Raw genomic sequence first — 19,136 nt, forward strand, 5'->3', positions numbered from 1 at the left:
CCACTGGCATCTAGAGTCCTCTCTGCCTCTATGAGATGGCCCCATCAAAGAAAACATCTTTATTTCTTTTTTCTTTCCTTCCAGCCATAGCAGGTTTCCCCTGCACAGCATATGCTAAAACACAAAGATTTGGGTCTTCTGTCAACACCATTTTTTTAACACAAGGGTTTTACAAACCTAGTGGGACACAAGATCTGATTTTCACCTTCATTAACCAGGGAAATGATCTTTATTCAACTACCGATAGATCTGCCCCTCTGCCTGCATCTTTTCAACCCCCCCCAAAAGGTTTCAGCTGAGAATTGACAAGGCAGATTAGTTCGATATATAATAAACTGACTGTTTGGATGAGCAGAAAATGAAAATAAGGCTATTTTATAGGTGTCACCAGGGCATGCAGCTGCAGTTTTGTATTGCTTCAGGGTCACACCAGAATTTCATGTCATGTATATCCAAGTACCATAAAATCCTGAGATGTAAATGTTGGAAAATGAAGGTACACAAACCCTCCTGGACGTTCTCATCCCTAATTCACCACTACACGCTGAAGTGTTGGACCTGCCGTGTGCCAAAATCCTGGGAAAACAGGATAACCCAAAATAAAGCCGCAGCGATCACACACATCAAGCACCCGGGTGCCTCTGCGGGGCTGAAGCTCAAGGATTTGCCAAGACCCTGGTGTGTTGCCAAAAGCCCCACAGTTCAATGCTGCAGAGGATTATCTAGAGGGGAAAAAAAAAATCAAAAACAAACCCAAAACAAACTTAAAAAGCCCAAGTGCATCTCTTAAATATAATCCCCGAAATGGAAATATGGATGTGTTTTCCACGGCTTTAGGAGATGAGGGTGTAGCGATGTCTGAGAGCCACGGGACACAGCTGATCCCAGGGATGCTCAGAGGATGCTGCAACACGATGCTTGGTGAGAATGAGAGCAAAAGCAATTTTTTTCTGAATAGTAGGGGATCAGGGAACAAACCTGAAGCTTTTAGGGCAGCTCCAAGTGCCAGGCAGCTGGGGTACCAGTTTCCAGGGTGACAAAAACCTCCTCGGGGGCCTGACAGGCCATGTTATCTGAGCCATAACCACTGCAGTGGTTATCACTTGTTTTCCACTTCATGAGGAAAAAAAAGGGTCTTAATTATTGACTGCATGCCTGGCCAAAATGTTCTAATTATCTTCCTTGCATTTTAGCTTCTTTCTCTGGCCACCTCCACCCCTCTTGCACCAGTCCTGGGGACCCAACATGTCTTAGACCACTCACTCCAAAGCATTAATTAAAAATATTGGGCTATTTGCCCGGGACACAGAGTCCCCCACCTAGGGAGTGTTCCCGGCAGGTTCCCACAGGTTTCCCCACGTGATATTTTTGGGGGAGGCTCCGTTTCCAACCTATTACCGTTTTAACTGCAGGGATGCCTATCACGCCTTGGAGCACAAAGCCCATCTGACGTGCTTTGGAAAAACCTTAAATAGTCCGGCACTGGCTCTGGCAGGCATTGCATTTCCCCAACTCCATCAGGTGGGTCAGGATTGAATCCCATCGACACTTGAAAGACTCTTCAAGACCCACGTCCCCAGCCCCACTCATCGGCAAGAAAGAGCTTTTGCCATCATCCCACGCCAGCAAGGATGAGCCTGTGGTGAAGGTAACGCTCCCTCCCCGAGCCCCTTTTTATTTTTTTTTTGCTTGCTGATATAACTTAGCTGGCTGAACAGATTTTCTTCAAAGGCCCCAAAACAGCTAAGGTTTAGTGGAAAAAAGTAAGGTTATGGAGAGGTAGCTCAGAAGGGAGCCTGGGAAATTAAAAAAAATATTGCAAACGGGGGTCTAAGCAGCTGCCTGTTAATAATGAGATACACTCTCAGAGTGAAGGTGATGGAAATGCTGAAAGAGTGGGGGTGAGTGGTACCTCTGCTCCCAGCGACATTCCAAGAGGGGATGTGGTAGGAGATGTTGCACTCTGGGTGTGGGGACCACAACCTTCCTTCCCACCTCTGCCCCAGGGGGAAGCCTGTGCCACGCCAGGGTGGGCAGCATCTGGGTGAAGGTCACAAACCCAGTGACGGTGAAGAGTCATCACCTTACGATAATTAACCCATGCAGCTCAGAGACCCATCCAGTCTCATTAATTAACCGACTCATGGGAACCCCTCTGTCCAAAGGGCTGTCACAATGGTTGCGACTTCAGGCACTAAAATATTTAGCATGTTGGGTTGCAAAATGCAGCAAGGCAGGATTCATGTCCAGGCTTTGGAGATCTGTGCTCCATACCTTGGGCACAGCTCCCCTTTCTGCAAAATCCCTCCATCTCTGGCAAGGATGGAAAACAGATGGTCTTTTCTGGTTTTGGAAAGCCTTGGCAGCACTTAAGGGCACCTACATGAAGCCCCAGCAGCCCTCATCCACCTTCATAATGGGAGATGCTTTCTTTGGGCTTTCTGCTTGAGATTAGAACACCTCCATGGGACACTTGCTTGTGTTCCAACCTGGATGTTTCAACACTTCATTGCTTTTCTTGGAGGAAAAAAAAAAAAAAGCAAGAAAAGGAAGGTGCTCTTCCCACCAAACCACATGGCTGCAGGGATGGAGGCAACAAGAAAACTTCAGGATATCAAGAGATGCATGCTCAGATCACAGGTTTTGACAACAGCAGTTGTTTGGCAATGGTTTCCAGCAGCTCTTGATTCCCAAAGGGCAAGTACTAATGGTTGGCACTTTCAGATGGTCTGTTTGGAAGAGAGGACATCTAGAGAGCAGCCTGATGTGGGTACGTCTCCACTGCAATATTAATATATCCTTGAAGGCCCTGTCTAAGGGTACCTCGGCTAAGGGTGTTAGAGCATTTTGGCAGCACTGAGGACCATGCAATGGGGCCCAGATGACTAACAGGGATTCAGAGGACGCCTTGGCCTAGGTGGCACTTTGTCCTTGGTGGATCAGGTACCTGGGAAGTGGTCAGAGTAGAGGTGGTAGACATCTCTGTGCCCTTGCAGGTAACCCCATGAGCACGGCCTTGCAGATGACAGCGTTCGGTCTTGCTCTTCTCTCAACCGTCTTCCTGCTCCTTGCCACGTGCACCGACTGCTGGATGGTGAACGCTGATGACAGCTTGGAGGTGAGCAGAGCAGCCATGGTCAAGGTTAGCAGAGCAACCATGGTCAAGGTTAGCAGCTGGGAGCAAGGTGGGTGCCTTGATGCCCATGGGGTTGCACCATGTCTCCCCGGGCTTGGCAAGGGGACATGGTGGGACAAACCCACTGCTTTCTGCATGAGCTGGAGGGTTAGAGAGATAGAGAAATGCTGGAGCAGAAGGAGGAGATAGAGAGCAAGGTATGGATAGGGAGTCACTAGGACATGTCCAGCTGTGGTGGTGAGAGCCTGAAGGTCTGCCTTGCTGGGCTGGGATATCCCTGAGGAGCTAGGGTGCTTTTTGGTGCTTTTTGCTTGAGTGTCTTTCTCCGGCTTCCAGGTAAGCCACAAATGCCGGGGGCTTTGGAGGGAGTGTGTCACCAACATGCAGGATGGGGTCAGGACCTGTGACCAGTATGACTCCATTTTGGCTGACCATCCAGGTAAGCTGGCACAGCCTGGAGGCATTTTTTAAGTTCACAGCTAAGAGTTTTCCCCCTTCCCTTTTCAAGAAGATGATCCTTGTTGCAAAGGGCTGACCTTCATCAGTTAGCAACGCAGGCTCAGGGCTTCTCTTGGTCTCCTGTCCCATCAGCACAGCCTGGATAGCAACCCGTGGTTCAGCCAGATCTGCCATGGGGTCACCAAGCAGGAGAGAGGCCATGAAGCTGTGCCACCTCACAACAAAGGTGTTTTGGCATGCAGACCCCAGGCGCAGCTCCTGCCCCTGTTGCATGGTGGGGTTTGCAACCCCATTGATGTTGCATGCAGGGGTGAAGACCATTCCCACTGGCCAAGGACTTGTGTCCTCAGCTCACAGACAGTCATCCTGCGGTATGGAGATTTCTCCTGGCCTGCACAGGGCACGTCAGGCACTGCACAGGGAGCCCTTGTCCTGTATAGGGTGATCACATGGGACAACACAGGTTCGGGCAGTGGAGAAGGGAACAAGAAGTCAGCGTGGGCTAAGTGGGGCTGGTGTGCTGCTCTGGGGAAAAAGCTTTGCAGGGAGAAGTCACGTTGCACACGGCTGGTGATGTGAACCATGCCAATTCTCACATTTTTCGCTGGTATGTTGACATTTGCTGTTCAAAACACCAGCTACACAACTTGGAGGAAAAAACAGACAGTCTGGACAGCAGCATCTTCTGTCCAAGCCTGTGCAAGAAGGTCTTGAGTAGGTGATCACATCCCAGGTGCTGATCGGTGCACCTTGTTTGATTTCTTGAGCTCATCTAATAATGGGCTTGTTAAGTCCTGTCGCAAGGTTTCTGATGAGCCTGGTGAGCACCTTGCCTATGGCACATCACAGTCATGGGGTTGGTGGGTCCCAGTGTAGGTATCTCCTATGGACATGGCCACCGGTGAGCTGGGTGACTCTAACAGGGACACAGGCAGCATTCTTGAGTGGGGAGACCAGTTCCTCTGAGCATTCCTCAGTTCCCTTTCTGGTTTTTTTTTCCTTCCCTGCCCAGTGAAGATCGTGGTGACGCGGACCCTGCTGATCACAGCGGACCTCCTGGCTGGCCTGGCTTTGGCTACGCTGCTCCTTGGGCTCGACTGCATCAAGTTCCTCAAGGAAGATCCTCGTGTCAAACTGAAGATGTGCTACGGGGCCGGTGTCATCCTTGGCGTCGGGAGTGCGTGGCTGGGAGAGCTCGGGGGCAGATGGACCTCGTATCCCACGGGGAGTGGGAGGGATGCTGGGAACTAGGCGTACCCCCTCAGAGGGGTCTTGGGGAGCATGAGGGGGGGGGGTTCTGTGGCTTTCTTAGCCAGCCTCGTTTCTCCTAGGCATCCTGGGTCTTGTGGGCTCCGTGTGGTATGCAGTGGATGTCTACTTGGAGAGGGCCATGCTGGTGTCGCACAACATATTCCTGGGAGTCCACTACGACTTTGGGTGGTCGTGCTGGCTGGGGATGGCTGGCTCGATGGGCTGCTTCGTGGCATCCATCCTGCTGACCTGCTGCCTCTATGCCTGCACAGGTCAGTCTGTCCTGTCCCACCCTATCCCACCTTAAGTAGCTTTTTGCCCTGCAGGGATGTACGTGGGGCAAAAGACCAGCTTGGAAGGCACAGGCAGTTCTCGCAGGGTTCAGCCAAATCAAAGGGAACCCCTTCATGACTGGCCCGTGCACCTTGGCGGGGGAGGCTGGGTCATGCCAGGCAGGATTGGGCTGAGCAAGGACCCCATAAGCCCCGTCAGGGGCACGGAGGAGGGGTACAGAAACGTTCCATCCACATCTGTGGGACATTGAGGTTCTAGTAAAGGTGTCTTGATGTCTACCCAAAGCAGTAGCCATGCTGGAGCCGCATCACTGCAACCATCCAAAGCCTGAGCCAGTTTTCACAAGGATGTGCCAGTGGAAATCTGGCCATCCCACCATGGGGGATGTGGGGCCAGTGATGCCTCACCAGACATCATCTCCAGCCCTTACGCCTGGTCCCACTGGGTGGAAGCCGACCCCACTGTCTGCATTCATTTCTCCTGCCACGTCCCCATGCTGTAGCACCCCCCCCCCGACCCCCCCTGCCATTGCCAGCCATGACACAACCCCAACTCTTTCCTGGCAGACCCCAGCAGCCGCTGGCAACCCCAGAGGTTTCCTCAGCCCCAGAGCCAAACGGCCACCAGCAAGATGTACGCCATGGACTCCCGCGTGTGATGGGCAGCAGCACCTCCTGCACCCGGCCCTGCTGCAGCACACTCTCCCCTCCCAGCCTGACCCCATTAAAGCACCATCACCTATACTGGGACATCTCTGCGGTTGCTTTAAGGCTCTGATTGCAGGGTCCACGTGAGCTGTAGCATCAGTGGCTGCAAAAAAGCAAGGGTGCTGCAGAAGTTACCCACAGAGGAGGTTTTTTTCCCCGCTTCCAGCCAGGTTTTATAGAAATAAACCCCAGAAAAGCATTGCTTTAAGCAAAGATGCCCCCTGAGTCGCCTGGGGAAGCTGTTAGGACGCTGAGGGCAGAGGAGCTCCTCCGACATTGCTCAGCTGGTGCTTTGGAGGAATTTAGCGGAAAGCCTTTTCTGCACGGAGCAACACTGACTCCACGTGGCCGGCGGCCCTGCGGGAAACCGCCCCTGCGCTCAGAAACTGTGCAGCACAAGGTTTGCATTTAAAAACTGGGTAAAGCTAGCAGCCTGGAGCATTTATTAATGTGGTCATGGGGTGACCATTGGAGGAACGCTGCAGCCGTACAAGTCAGGCACAAGGAGGTGAGTCAGTCTGAAGCCTAATGGAAGTGCTCTACCTGCAGAGTTGGGTTTTGAAGTCAAAAAGGGATTTCTGTTTTCCAAGTGAATTATTATCCTTCTTCACTTGCAAACCATTATGAAAACAAACCAGAACCCAAAACCACCAACACCCCCCCCACCACATCTGCTGACTGCTCAGTCTTCATACTTATCCTTTACTTTCCACCCAAAGGTTAGCACACAGAAACCACGTCAGCACAGGAAAGCAGGGCAGAAAGCTCCCCGATACGGGCTTTGTGACCCCAAAAGACACAGCAGACCAAGCCTGTAGCCTGAGCAGACATTGCCGCAGGGCTACAGCCAGTTCCCACAACGGAAAGGTGCAGAAGAGACTCACAGCAGCACTTCTGTAGCCTAGGCAGGCTGCAGAACACCACCACCCCCAAACCAGAGGAGTTGCAAGGGTCCTCCCAAGCCATCTGTTCCCAGGGGAGACGGGGACATCGTTTCTAATCTCACCCAAAGCTGAAAGGCAGCAAACCCATCACTTTATCGCAGCTCCCTGCTTCGGTGCGACGTGGAAACACCACCGGCCCACTGCTGCGTCCCACAGCATGGGATCAAATCCATCGGTATCCTTAGCAATAATAATAAGCAATGTGCCAAGGACCTGAAAAATGAAGAAATCCGGTCACTAAAGCTGTGTGACAGAACTAAAGAGCGTGACTGACAGTTTGCTGTTGAACAGCAGGATGGCTGTGGTCCAAAGGACAGACACATCTAGAGGATGGGCAGTCAGAAGCGCGTTAGAAGGTGTTTAGAGGGAGCAAAACCCTGTGCATTTAATGGCTGGCACTTGAGCGCATAGGAAAACAATTAAAAAGAGCATAGTATCATTTGCATGATACAAGCATAGAGCTCATTAGTGCATAAAAAGGAAAGCTCTCAAAAGCTGCCATCAGACAATCATACCCCACCCACTGGGTGCTCCTCGATGTTACTGGTAATTTATAACTGGCATTGTACGAGCGCAACACAGTGAGCTGCGGGGCTGGGTGAGGCCAAGCGAGCAGAAAGCGGCTTCAGCGCTGGTCTAAGCACAGCGAGAAGTGGTTTTGCTGCGAGGTGCGGCCGTCTCTCTGCTCCTTCACCCCCAGCATGACAGCAGACTGCGCCGTTAAGTCACCATAGGGACACGAGGAGCCTGACACCACCTGAAAAGGCTTCTGGGCAGCAGCAATCCAGCTTCTCCAACACCCACCTCTCCAGAGGAAAAGGGCCCGCAGGGAGCCAAGCACAACAGTTAAGCCCAAGCCTGCACACACAAGGATGCTGCATTCCAAACCCAGCTGGGAACCGCCATTTTCCCCCAGTTTTCCCTCGATTCCCCTTCCCACACAGCAGGAGTGAGAGACACTTGTAAAGACGTCAAGTCTGCAATGTAAGAAGTCAGGAGTAGCTGTGCTCTGCACACCTCCAATAACAAGTTTGAGGGCTTGGTTTTTTGTTTGGGGGGTTTTGTTTGTTTGTTTGTTTTGAAGCCCCCTCACACCACCCCAGTTTTGCAACAGCCCTGTTCCAGCAGGGACACAGCTGAGCTGCTCTTGGGAACACACCGGGCTGACACCAAGCACCTCCCCTTTTCACCCTCCAAGAGCCTTCCCACCCAGCTGCAGTCAGGCCCAATTACTTTTTTTTTTTACTTTAATTTTTTTTGCATTTTACCCCAACAGTGTGTATGCTGAAGAAATAAAGCAGTTATTTTCCCCAAAACCTTTTATGAACACTTAACTTAAACCCTTCCATACAAAAGCAGGTTTAAAATGACCAAGCACACAAGGTAACTCTTTAAGACCTTTATTAACAGATGCTTGCAGTTTGACTTGAAAAAATCAGGTGTATATTTCATACAAATTAAAAATGAGGTTCTTAAAAATCTCAACTTGACCAGATATGAAACAATTTAAAAACCTTTAAAGGTATATTGAGAAAAAACAGGCTTTTAAAAAACGTGTTTATCGTTTCCAAAAGGAGACTTCTTTAGGTAAAAATAATAAAAACCCCATGCTGCATAGATAATGCAGATAGTTCTAGTAATCTGGTCAACAGCAAAAAGCAAGCACTTAAGGTCTTCAGTTCCAATTCTTTTGTTCATTTCTTATTGCTGGAATTTCATTTTCTTTTCTTCTTCATTTCTTAAGTCTTTTCTTTGATGACTAAACTGAAAAAGAAAAAAAAGGATGATCAGGCAGGTGTCGGAGACTTATGCAGGTGTTTGGTCTACCAACACTCACCTGCAATTCACAAATGCTCACTGAGCTAACTTTCATACACCCACAGAAAAAAACAAAAACAAACAAACAAAAAAAAAAACCACCTGCAGCTCTTCCATCAGCCCACCACAGCCCCACCATCAGCCCACTTTCAGTGGCCAAAACTGCCATCTTCCAAGCAAACAAGATGCAAAGGACTCCAGAAAGAGAAGACACTGAATTTGAACCCAAAGGAATCCTGCCTATGCCTCTCCCCTCCCTGGCCTCCTGCTCCAGCCTCTTCCCCAACGGCCTCCCGAGGGCTCCACAGACACACACGGACCAGCGCTGTGGGACCAGGTCTGGGAACATCAACTGCAAGCCACCTCGGGCAGGCAGGAGGACAACAGAAGATATTCAGAAGACATCTGAAGGGCAGATTTCCACCTGTGTCTAATGGAGGCAGCATGGCTTCAGTCAGCCACTGCCCAGTCCACAGAAACCACCATTTATATTCTCCAGTACTATCCAGACAGAAAGAGCAACCAAAACATCACCTCAGTGCTTCTTTGAAGCCCGTGATACTCGGAATTCACCCAGCAGGCGTTAACCATTAAGATAACACCAGCATAAAACAAAGGTTCACATCAAGTGCACAGAAAACACTGCAGCAAGGCTTCAAGAGGCATCAAGCAATCCACCTGCACGACAAATCCAGCAGCACCCAAGCCCTTGAAGAGTCCCTACGGTCTCACAGCTGGGAAAGGTCTGCTCTGCGGCTGCTGCTGACACCAGGCTACTCTCCATGCCCAACTCCTGCGTTCCCTGTTCACCCCATTATTGTGACCATTCGTTATCGCTCCCACCAGAGCCTAAACTCATCTTTCCGTTCGCCTGCCCTCCAGGCAATGAGTGATGAGCGAGGCACAACAGGAACAGGGTATGAACGCTGGCGAGAGGAAATACAGAGGCAGAGAGAGGAGGAATGAACAAGGAAAGTGCCAGAAGAAAAAAAGCTGAACAGGAGTCCTAGCAATGAAAATACTCCCAAATTAGCAAAACTGGCCACCAGAAGACAGTACCGAGCAAGTGGCAAATCACAGCCAGTCCACCTCACAACGAAAACAACATTTTCACATCGACCTTTATGCAACCCTGCCCAGCAGCAAGCCACAGCAGTACCACAGTACTTCAACCATAGGCACCCTGGGTGCTCCATAAAAAGGACCAACTCCACCAGTTTTTCCAGCACTTTTTCATTTAGGTAAAAAGCTGCTACTGAGAGATTCCTGCAACTTCTGTGTCAGCTTCCTAGAAATTGATGCCTTGAGGTCTTAATGCTATTCACCTCCCCTTTGGGACCGAGTGATAAAAGCTCAGACACGTACAGAGCTGAGTAAATGCCAGTGCCTGCTTCTCCTAGCTACTTTCAAGTCACTACACCAGCACTGCTGGAATTACTATTTCCTGGGTGGACAAAGACTGCCGTAAGCCTGAACCACTGGGCAGAGCCAAGATTTTTAGAGTAACAGTATTCCAGGCAGTGACACCATCAATGAAAACTAAAGCCTGTAACCAAGTCCTCCCAATTAATCAGCATTTGTACAGCAAAGTCTCACAGTTCAGTTCTGCAGGCATTAGCGAGCACGCTCACAAGTGTGGCCACTTCAGTTACAACATGAGCAAGAACAGTCCAAACCTTGCAAGGCAAAAATTAAAGGAAAGCATCAAAAGAAAATAAAAGCCAGGCATCAAATCATATCCTCAAGAACCTCGGGACATGTACCCGGATGATGGTAGAGATGGTAAGCCGGTATTTACTCAGCCCCGCCCTGCTCGGCCTCGGGAGCGGACGTGTTCTCAGCTGGTGGTTCGGCTGTCTTCGTCTCTTTGCCATCTTGTGGTTTAGGGTTCTCTGGGCGTCTGCGTCGGTAGTTGAAGTTACGACGGTACCGACGTTGAGGTGGCTGCTGACTTTGGGTCTCATCCCCTTGGTTCTCTTTATCTTCTTCGTTCCCATCCTCTCTAGGCTGTCTTTGACGAGGAGGACCCCTGAAAGTCAAGCTAGGCTTTAAAATGCAGCATCTGACCATCACCATGTTCTGTCTCTGTTGCTAAAAGGCACGGTTTAAAAAAAGTAAGTTGATCTGCAGCATACCTGCGAAATCGTGGTCTATAACCTCGATACATGTTCTGCCTGACTGGTCTGCCTTGTTCTCCTGCACCCTGGTTGTCAGCACCCTGGAAGACACAAGGCAACAAACCATCTTAGCCACCCGCAAAAGCCTATTAACGCCACAACTAGTCAAGCCGTGAGGAAGATGGCCACAAGGCAGCTGCCAAGCGAAGTCTGAGGCGTACAACAAGGCGGGCAGCCATCTAGGGCACAAGAGTACACACAATGTGGAATTTGTGTTTCTTCCAGTTAATCATATAGAAAGTTAACACAAATTCTAACACCCTCTGTTTTTTCTGCTCCAATGTTGCATCTTACTGCCAAACCTTACCAAAACCATCCTGAGTATCTACAAAATAGCGACAAAAAGCAGCATCTCATCACCCTGCTCCAAAGCAATCAAGCCAATTTAGCATCACACTTTAACCAAATGTTACCTCCACTATCTCTCCCTGCACGGGAGGGTTGGAATATTGTGGTCGACGCCCGTAGGGCCTACGCATATAGTAAGGTGGGTACCGCCGCCTGCGATAGGGACGGCGTTGCTGGGCTTGACCTTCTGGTATGTTCTCTGCTCCTTCGTTCTTTTCCCCACTCTCACTGTTCTGGTAGTTTTGCTGGTAGTTGCGTGGAGGACCCCTACGACGTGGATATCGTCTGTAATGGTTACGGTCTGCTGCGTATTTACTGCCTTGCACTGGAACTCCACCAGGACCTGTAACATTAGCTGCCTCCGCACCCTAAGGAGCGGGGATAGCATTAGGTAAACAGTCAGCATCAAATCAGTTATAGCATAATATAATTTAGTACTGAGCAACGATTTACATCCACATTGTAAAGCAATGAAAAACCATTCATCTCTTTGGATGTCATCAGGCATCGACTCAAACCACAGGCACCACACCAAAGCCTGCAGACCAAGTTTTCCGTGCACACTCTAACACCCAAGAGATATGTTTACCTTTTCTCCCTCAACCACATCAAACTCCACGGTCTCTCCATCTCCTACGCTGCGGAGGTACTTCCTGGGGTTATTCTTCTTTATGGCAGTCTAACAACACAACATCACAGAATTACATTTACAGGCACAGCATGAGAATACTATTTCGCATATCTGAAGACTTTTTTAAAAAAGATTAAGGAATTTGAGTATTTCATATCTTAGGAAGAAGACCTGTACTCCTGAAAAAGCAATTAAACCACTGTGAAAATCCAGGAAGCCATAAAATCTACCTGTATTACTATAGTTCTGGCCTATTTGAAGTGTGCAACAGCTTTATCACTGACTGGAAACATCTGTCAACATGCTGTCTCCTAGCTGAAAAAGCAGTTTGAAAACAAACAAACAAAACCCACAATACACACTGGCCATAGTATTCCTAACCAGAGTTTAGCATTAAACAACACCCCCACAGTATTTATACATTCCTCTGAAGTCTATACACCAATATATAAGCCCTTCCAATCAGACACTCAGACTTCCAGCCCTCTACCACTTCCCACACCACACCATGCAGTAACCTACATGTCCCTACATCGATGGCCAGAAGTCAAAAGATTTCTTTCTCTGAGGCTTCCAATACCATTGCTTCAGCCACAGTATTTACCAATTAATCACAAATCTACTCTAGCTGGGTATTATACACCAAGGATTAGCCCTTCCAAGGTGTCAGCACCAGACAAGCCTTTGTATCAGTATCTGCATGGTAAACGACATTACTAGAAAACACTGAATTTTCTGTGCTATTCAGCAGTGGATTACATTTTTGACAGATGAGTTAATACTCAATATGCACTGCTCTCAGCCACATTCTGCTTATCAAACACTTTAACTGAACAGTAATACAAGTGTAACAACTTCACAAAAAAACACCAGCAACAGAATTTGACTAGATTTTTTTTCCCCAAACGGAACAAAGTCTATGGAAAAACATGCCCACAAGTCTCAGCCTATAAAGCGGTGACTTTAGGGAAAGACAGGAAGCCTTATTACAACAGTAGCTGAGTCTAACAGCTCTTTAGGAGACCTAAGCTTGATAACAGGGATAGGAAAAACCATACACAGCTGTAACTCCCTAAACAAGCCAATTTCTTTCAGATTAGACCCCTAAAACTGTTTTATCGTGAAAATGATTACATTAAAACAAATCACTGCCAAACTATGGTTTTAGAAACCTAAGACAGTAGTTACATGACAAGTTCTGAAATCTGACTTGTCAGTCAAGGTCACTTGCAGGTTACCCTACTTGCAAATCGAGTAATAAAGTCTGAATGCTTTCCCCTTCAGGGTATATATTCCTGCCTCAGTACACAGAAACACAGCAGAGTCGCTTGGCCCTTCTCCACTGCCCATTACAGAATAACCTTTTATAAACAAATGCCTCTACATCTTAACAGCAGGTAACTCAGACACAGCACAACCAAAAAGGTGAGAGCTGGCAAATCAAACTCAAGTCAAAACACTTTCCAGGAGTTACTTTTTTCCCTCCCTTTCTGTTTACAACATCAGCAGTATATCGCTAACTCAAAACAAAAGAACAATCCATGGACTCCTAAATGCCAGAAGTAAACCACGCTCCACTAAGAACATTCTGTGGGCTGCTTCACAACGAGAGATCCTGAGACAGAAAGGGTAAAAAGCACATTGCTGGTTGCAGCCTTACGAGGCAGACAAAGGACTAAACTAAGGCCAACCTGCTCCATGAAACAGAGTTGGTCTAGTTTCCAGAGGTTTACAGGCTCACCATACATTATATCTAAGTGTATATATCTGTTAAATTGAAAAAATGCCTATTAAAATGTTTGCAGACTTTCATTGAAAACCTGGAGCATTAAATTCTATAATAGTTTTGCCTAAAACCAAAAATCTTCACTGGCACTTCATCCCTATTACAGCCCAATTAATTTCTCTCCCTGCTGCAAGCTTTTCATTTAACTTTATTTCCATATGCTTACTTAACAACTATATGAATCCACAAGGCAACTTAACTGGACTTCAAACAGTTATTCCCAAGCCAACAGAGCATACCTGCAGACAGTGCAATTTTCATCACTATACAGTATCAGCCTACTCAACCCCACATATCTCATGTCCTCACAATGGATGTACGTGGATATGCAAAACCCCCAGAGCCAGCAGGCTCTACTTGCAATCCAATAGTGAGAAACAGTTGGTTGTGTTCAAGTAACAGTTCTTGGAAAACGTAAGGCTCTTTCACAACTTCAAGCCTACTTACACGGGTCACACATAGCAAGTTATCGAGAGGTAAAACCTTTCTGTTTCAAGGAAGTCTTACCTGATGGACAAACACATCTTCCTTGGTGTCATTCCTGCAAGACAACCGGAAATTGAAATTCATGTATGAAATGCACAGTACATTCAGTTGTTTGGGGTAGGGACAAAACATGGATATGTCAAGACAACTAGCTTTGCTCCTCAACCTGCTCTCACCTAGTCCCATACTAGCTTACTGCTCAAAGCGAAGAGATTGTCAGGCAGCCTATGCAAGGTTCACAGCACAGGCTGAAGTCCATCCAGTAAGTCACATGTGAAAGCATTCTTCCCCCCTCCTGCACACCCCTCTACCCTTCACATCCCAATGATGGAGATGTTTGAAGAAGAACACCTGACAGTGTCCAGTCAGTCATTTCTGGTAGTGCTCTGCACGGGAGATTGGCTATCGCAATCTCTGAGACAGGCCATGATATCACCACTTGAGCCGTGCGTGATCTCTCCAGAGTTACATCCTCTCAGCCTCGATGTTTCCTTCATTTAAGGAGCAACAACACTAGCTGACACTGAAGACAGCAGGGTTAGTCAAGCTGCATTTGTGAGCACAGAGAGGGAAGAGCTTGGGTTTCTCCCCTCACAAGAAACAGAAAACAGCTCAAGTCTGTACCTACAAGGATCCAAAAGCATCCTTCAGCATGGTCACGATGCAGCTTCCACAACTGCCACGCTGAGGCCAGACAACCAGAATATGGTACCAACTTAAGTCAAAAAGTTTCTGTTCTGCAATTAAGAGGTATAGCCGAAACAGCCTCCACACTGGTTTGAGAACTGTATGTGCCATTTCCACCACTCACAACAAACTTAAAGCCACACACCCAGCTCACAAGGTGCCAACTGAACCTCGCTGCGGTATTAGTTTCATTAGTCTATGGAACGGTTTGAATCAATAGCTAAGTGGCTTTTCCTTCCTAGAATGACTGGTTAAAGACATTGCAAAGCAAGCTTGTGTGAAAATGTGCTCAGAGCTGGAGAGCTTAACAGGTATGGATAACAGAATACAGACATTTTTTAGAATTTTTTTTTTAAGACAAAGCCAAGCGTTCCTCAACACTGGTTTCAAAATGAGACAATGACAATTAAGACTTTTCCAAAAACTCAATCCAAGCTATGGCTATTCTGTCAGACAGCACCAGTAAAAATAAGTCACCCTGTTTCCTCATGGAATTGATGCCTACAAGCCTCAAATGTTACTGGAAAAAGGTAGTCAGAAGGCAAGAAAGCAGAGCCAGCCTGAACGTCATGAGGCAGCTTATCTCCAAGGCCCCATGATGCAGCACCCAGAAGCCCTTGCAAAGCTTGAGCCTAAATACTTTCTTCTTTGCAATCTCTTACCAGATGCTCCAAAAGCTGAAATCCTTCAAAAGACCCAGTAACAGGTTTTCAGTAAAAGCACTTCGCACCTTCCTTCACTCTCAACTGAAAAACGGTGGTAGGAAGTGCTCATCGTCTGTGCTCTGCAAGCGCGGACGCTCTACGCTCTTGCCCAAGTTTGATTTTGGGCAACCACACCAGATGCTTGTTTTTAAAGTCCCTTTGAAAACACAGTTTCCATTTAAGAGGATGTTGGATGTTTAGATCGATGAATGACTCGGTTACACAGATAGGGCTCAAGGTGTCTACACAGTTAGTTAAAAAACACATTGGTCAATTTTAAAGCCCAGTGCGTGCCACAGGATTCATGACACCATTTTCCAGCAAGCACACTTAGAAGCAGGAAGTGTGCTGCCACTTGGATGGTATAACAGCAATAGTGATCACTTTCTCAAAGAAAGCTTGAAACGATATAAGAGAAACCCCCACTCTGAAGGTCTGATAAGCCATTTAGCTTATCTTTGCACTAAATGATTCTCCCCTCAACATCTTTAATCCGTAACAATAAAAAAAAAAAAGGAATCAGACAAGCAGACGGATTAAGAAAACGCCACTGTTAAGTCCAGCAGAGCACTAAATACAAATCCAGATATCAATGTGCAGCTCCAATTATGGTAAGAGGACCAAGTCAGTGGCCTACACATCCATTTATTATTTTGACAACTGTGAGAAACAATTGACAGATACTCAGGATTCAAGCTAGTATTTCAGAACAGAAATCCACTTTTAACGTCAAAAGAACAGGAAATACCTGAAGTTAACGTGCACCTACATCAAAGCTAAATTTTAGTTCCAAAGCTAATTTTAGCTGCAAGCAGACCCAGCCGAAGCAAAGACAAGCAAGGGCAGGAGCTCCCGCAAAGTTTCCCTTGCAGCAAGCCAGAGAGATTCCAGAGTTGAGGAAACGTCCTCCAGTTCAGTTCTCAGGCTGCAGCTCTAATCTCTTGATAACACGAGATCACACTGGGTTTCTCATTAAAAATGGCAACCTCAGGGATTAAACAGCTGCCAAATTAACGACTGGGGAAGCCATTCGGATGTCTTAACTAGCTGCTGTTGCTTCCTCGCTTGACTCACATCACTGAGCATTTCCACTACTGAGGGAAACAGGAAAAAAGCCTTCCCTAGAGGTAGGGTTTGTGGCCTATGACTTTATACACGTTTACAAAAGCCAAAGACGCTAAAGCTTGCAGCACCAACAACTACCTGACATTTAACATTAAATCCTACATGAAGAGTGCAAACTGGGCAGACTCAAAGAGTCAAGTTTTTAAAGCTGCAGACGCAAAACCCATTAGGGAGCTTGGCAGACACTTAAGACTGGGTCATAAGGTAACATAGAGTTAAAAGAAAAAAAAGCAGTATACAAAAGGAACCTAAATAAAAGGCCCAATAAAAGCACCAGTATCTACACTTGCTTCCCTGAAAAGGCATTCCCAAATATTCTGCCAAATTCTGAAACAGTGGGTTTGAAATACTAGGTGTTTAAGAGAACATGGCCTCTGCAAAATACAACTCACAAAGAGGCCCTCCAGAGCTGACTGGTACCAGAATTTCCCATTTTTCCAGAACTGGTTTGCAGAGCAATTCCAAGACTCCTCCACTACTGGATAACTTCACTGACAGGCCTGTTTGAAGTATGTACACAACTAAGTGCTCAAGTTTTTCTTTAAATATCAACTACTGTCATCAAAAGAACCTTCTAGGCACTTGTTTCTTGAGACCCCTTTATACACCCCAGTCTTGCAATATATAAGAAATCTGAATTTTGCTCATTTCCCTATACATTTAGGGTTTCCTCAAGAGAGCGTGCTTTTAACTACCAAGCGCTCAAAGCAATTTTTGCTTACATTGATACGCCTGAACTTCATGCAGGAGTTTGAACAAATATTTTGTGCGTGTGCTAACAGCCCGCAGACTTTTAGACCCCAAGAGCAAAAAAAGAAAAACCTCCAAAACCCAAACCACCGTGAAAAAACCCCAACAACTTCCACATAAGAAATTAAATTCCCTGAGAGCAAGGTGCTTGCTAAGATTAAAGCACTAAGAAGCCAACCCAGTAAAAACCGAAGGGCGAGAAACCCTGGGATGGAGGCAGGACACACCACAAGTTTCTCCTGCCAAGCGTCACCAAGCAGGGTGACAGGAGGTGACAGAGCCCGCCCCGCTCCCAGAAGCGTGCTTCGCCTCGGGTCCGACGCCTGCCAGGCCCGAGCACAAGCCACCCCCGCCCCGAGCCCTCTCTCCCCCCCGGTGCCGGTGCGTGTGCGGGGGTGTGCGTGTGGATCCGCCGCCGCCCCCGGCCCCCCTCACCTGTTGATGAAGCCGTAACCGTTCCTCACGTTGAACCATTTCACTGTTCCCAAAACCTTCGTTGCTGAGGGAAGGGAAGGGGGAAGAGAGGGAGAGGACGCGGGTGGGGGGGGGAGAGGAGAGAGGCGGCGGCGTCAGGGCGGCACGTGGCGGGGCGGCGCACACAAAGGCCCCGCGTGGCGGACATTTTGAGCCGCCCCGCCCCCACCCGCCGACACGCGGGGCCCGGCGGCGCGCGCGGGAGGGGTGGGGTGGGGGAGGAGGAGGAGGGCGCCCAACGGCCGTCGCGGGCGCGAGCGAGGGGGCGCGCGCGCCGCCCCTCAGCGAAGGGGGAGCTCGCGCCGCCCCTCAGCGATGGCGGGGGCGGGGGGGGGGGGAAGCGGGGCTTCGCGCGCGCCGCCGCCGAGGCCTCCCAACCGCCGCCGACCCCCACACACTCCCCCCCCCCCGCCCCGTTCCCTCACCGATGACCTTCTTGTCCCCGCCGGCGGGAGGCGCCGCCGAGGCCAGGCCGCTGCCCCCGTTCCCGGTCCCGCCGTTAGGCTTGGAGTCGGCGGGGGCGGCGGGGGCCGCCGCGGGGACGGGGGCGGCGGGCGGCTGGGTCTCGGCCTCGCTGCTCATGGCGGCGGCTGTTCGGTGCGGACGGTGGTGGTGACTGGCTGTTTGCGCCGCCTCCCGCGGTGTGATGGTGACTGAGGCCGGCCGTGGGGGGGCTGCTCCCTGCTCCGGGCTCGCTGAGCTCCGCTCTCCGCTCCCGATACCGATCGAACTGGCCACAATGGCGGCCCGCACCGGCTAGCCACCCCGCGCGCCCCGCCCGCGCGCCACGCTATTCGCCGCTCGGCCCGCCCGTTAAGCGACCAGCGAGCCCATTGGCTCTCTCCTTCCCGGCCACCGCCCCTCGCCGAACGCCTACTGGCGGCGGCACCTGCTTTTCCTCAGGAGCGCGCGCCCACTGGCTGCTCCGGCCGCGGCTGCCAGGCTCTCTTTTCTTACCGGCCTACCCGGAGTCCCCACCCCCGCGCTCTGATTGGCCTCCGCCGCCGCTCCCGCCCCCAACTGGCCCGAGCGGGGAAGTGCGCGCGACCATGTGGCGGCGGCGGCGGCGGCGCCCGGGGTCGCTCCGTCCCCTCCCGCCCCGGGAGCACCGCGATCCCCGGTTCCTCCCCATCCCTGTCACCCCGGCGTCACCGGGACTCGCTTGGCGGCGTTTCCCCTCGCGACGGTGCGGGCGGCCCCCCCCCCTCGGGTGCAGCCCCGGGCGCTCCCCCCCGGGGCCCGCGCCTCCCGTTAAGAAAAATAACGATCAGAAGGAAGGAGCCCGGCAGCGTTAATTAACGGTGGGAACTGACGGATCTGGAGAGATGGCGCAGCTGCTTAAACCAGCATCATTCCGGG

At 49.6% G+C, this 19,136-nt stretch overlaps 2 protein-coding genes across 4 annotated transcripts; one reads left to right on the plus strand and one right to left on the minus strand.

The window, feature by feature from the left end:
* Positions 1-1,517: 1,517 nt before the first annotated feature.
* LOC104319069 (claudin-16) lies at positions 1,518-5,844 on the plus strand. The gene is made up of 6 exons (XM_069780491.1): positions 1,518-1,648; positions 2,997-3,118; positions 3,473-3,575; positions 4,608-4,772; positions 4,927-5,118; positions 5,707-5,844. Exons 2-6 carry the CDS (start codon positions 3,005-3,007, stop codon positions 5,796-5,798), a joined length of 666 nt encoding a protein of 221 aa, XP_069636592.1. The 5' UTR covers positions 1,518-1,648; positions 2,997-3,004; the 3' UTR covers positions 5,799-5,844.
* Positions 5,845-8,175: 2,331 nt separating this feature from the next.
* Positions 8,176-18,522, minus strand: YBX1 (Y-box binding protein 1). 3 transcript variants are annotated; one of them, XM_069780478.1, is made up of 8 exons: positions 18,203-18,522; positions 17,739-17,802; positions 14,059-14,092; positions 11,724-11,813; positions 11,200-11,502; positions 10,745-10,827; positions 10,373-10,650; positions 8,176-8,550 (listed from the first exon to the last, which is right to left on the minus strand). In XM_069780478.1, exons 1-7 carry the CDS (start codon positions 18,357-18,359, stop codon positions 10,404-10,406), a joined length of 978 nt encoding a protein of 325 aa, XP_069636579.1. In that variant the 5' UTR covers positions 18,360-18,522; the 3' UTR covers positions 8,176-8,550; positions 10,373-10,403. The 3 variants fall into 3 exon arrangements, with proteins under 3 accessions (XP_069636579.1, XP_069636578.1, XP_069636580.1); XM_069780477.1 differs by having other exon boundaries at positions 8,176-8,555; positions 18,203-18,521; XM_069780479.1 differs by having other exon boundaries at positions 8,176-8,555; positions 10,373-10,638; positions 18,203-18,520.
* Between the last annotated feature and the right edge of the window lie 614 nt (positions 18,523-19,136).

The sequence above is a fragment of the Haliaeetus albicilla genome, chromosome 4 (genome assembly GCF_947461875.1).
Source record: "Haliaeetus albicilla chromosome 4, bHalAlb1.1, whole genome shotgun sequence".
Classification (NCBI taxonomy): domain Eukaryota; kingdom Metazoa; phylum Chordata; class Aves; order Accipitriformes; family Accipitridae; genus Haliaeetus; species Haliaeetus albicilla.

Coding starts and splice junctions, on each gene's coding strand:
- YBX1 (XM_069780478.1), bottom strand. CDS start 18,359: ATGAGCAGCGAGGCCGAGACCCAGCCGCCCGCCGCCCCCGTCCCCGCG. Junction 11,814..14,058: donor AAGATGTGTTTGTCCATCAG/GTAAGACTTCCT, acceptor TTGTGTTGTTAG/ACTGCCATAAAGAAGAATAA. Junction 10,828..11,199: donor TGCAGGGAGAGATAGTGGAG/GTAACATTTGGT, acceptor TGTGTCTTCCAG/GGTGCTGACAACCAGGGTGC.
- LOC104319069 (XM_069780491.1), top strand. CDS start 3,005: ATGAGCACGGCCTTGCAGATGACAGCGTTCGGTCTTGCTCTTCTCTCA. Junction 3,119..3,472: donor ACGCTGATGACAGCTTGGAG/GTGAGCAGAGCA, acceptor TCCGGCTTCCAG/GTAAGCCACAAATGCCGGGG. Junction 4,773..4,926: donor TGTCATCCTTGGCGTCGGGA/GTGCGTGGCTGG, acceptor CGTTTCTCCTAG/GCATCCTGGGTCTTGTGGGC.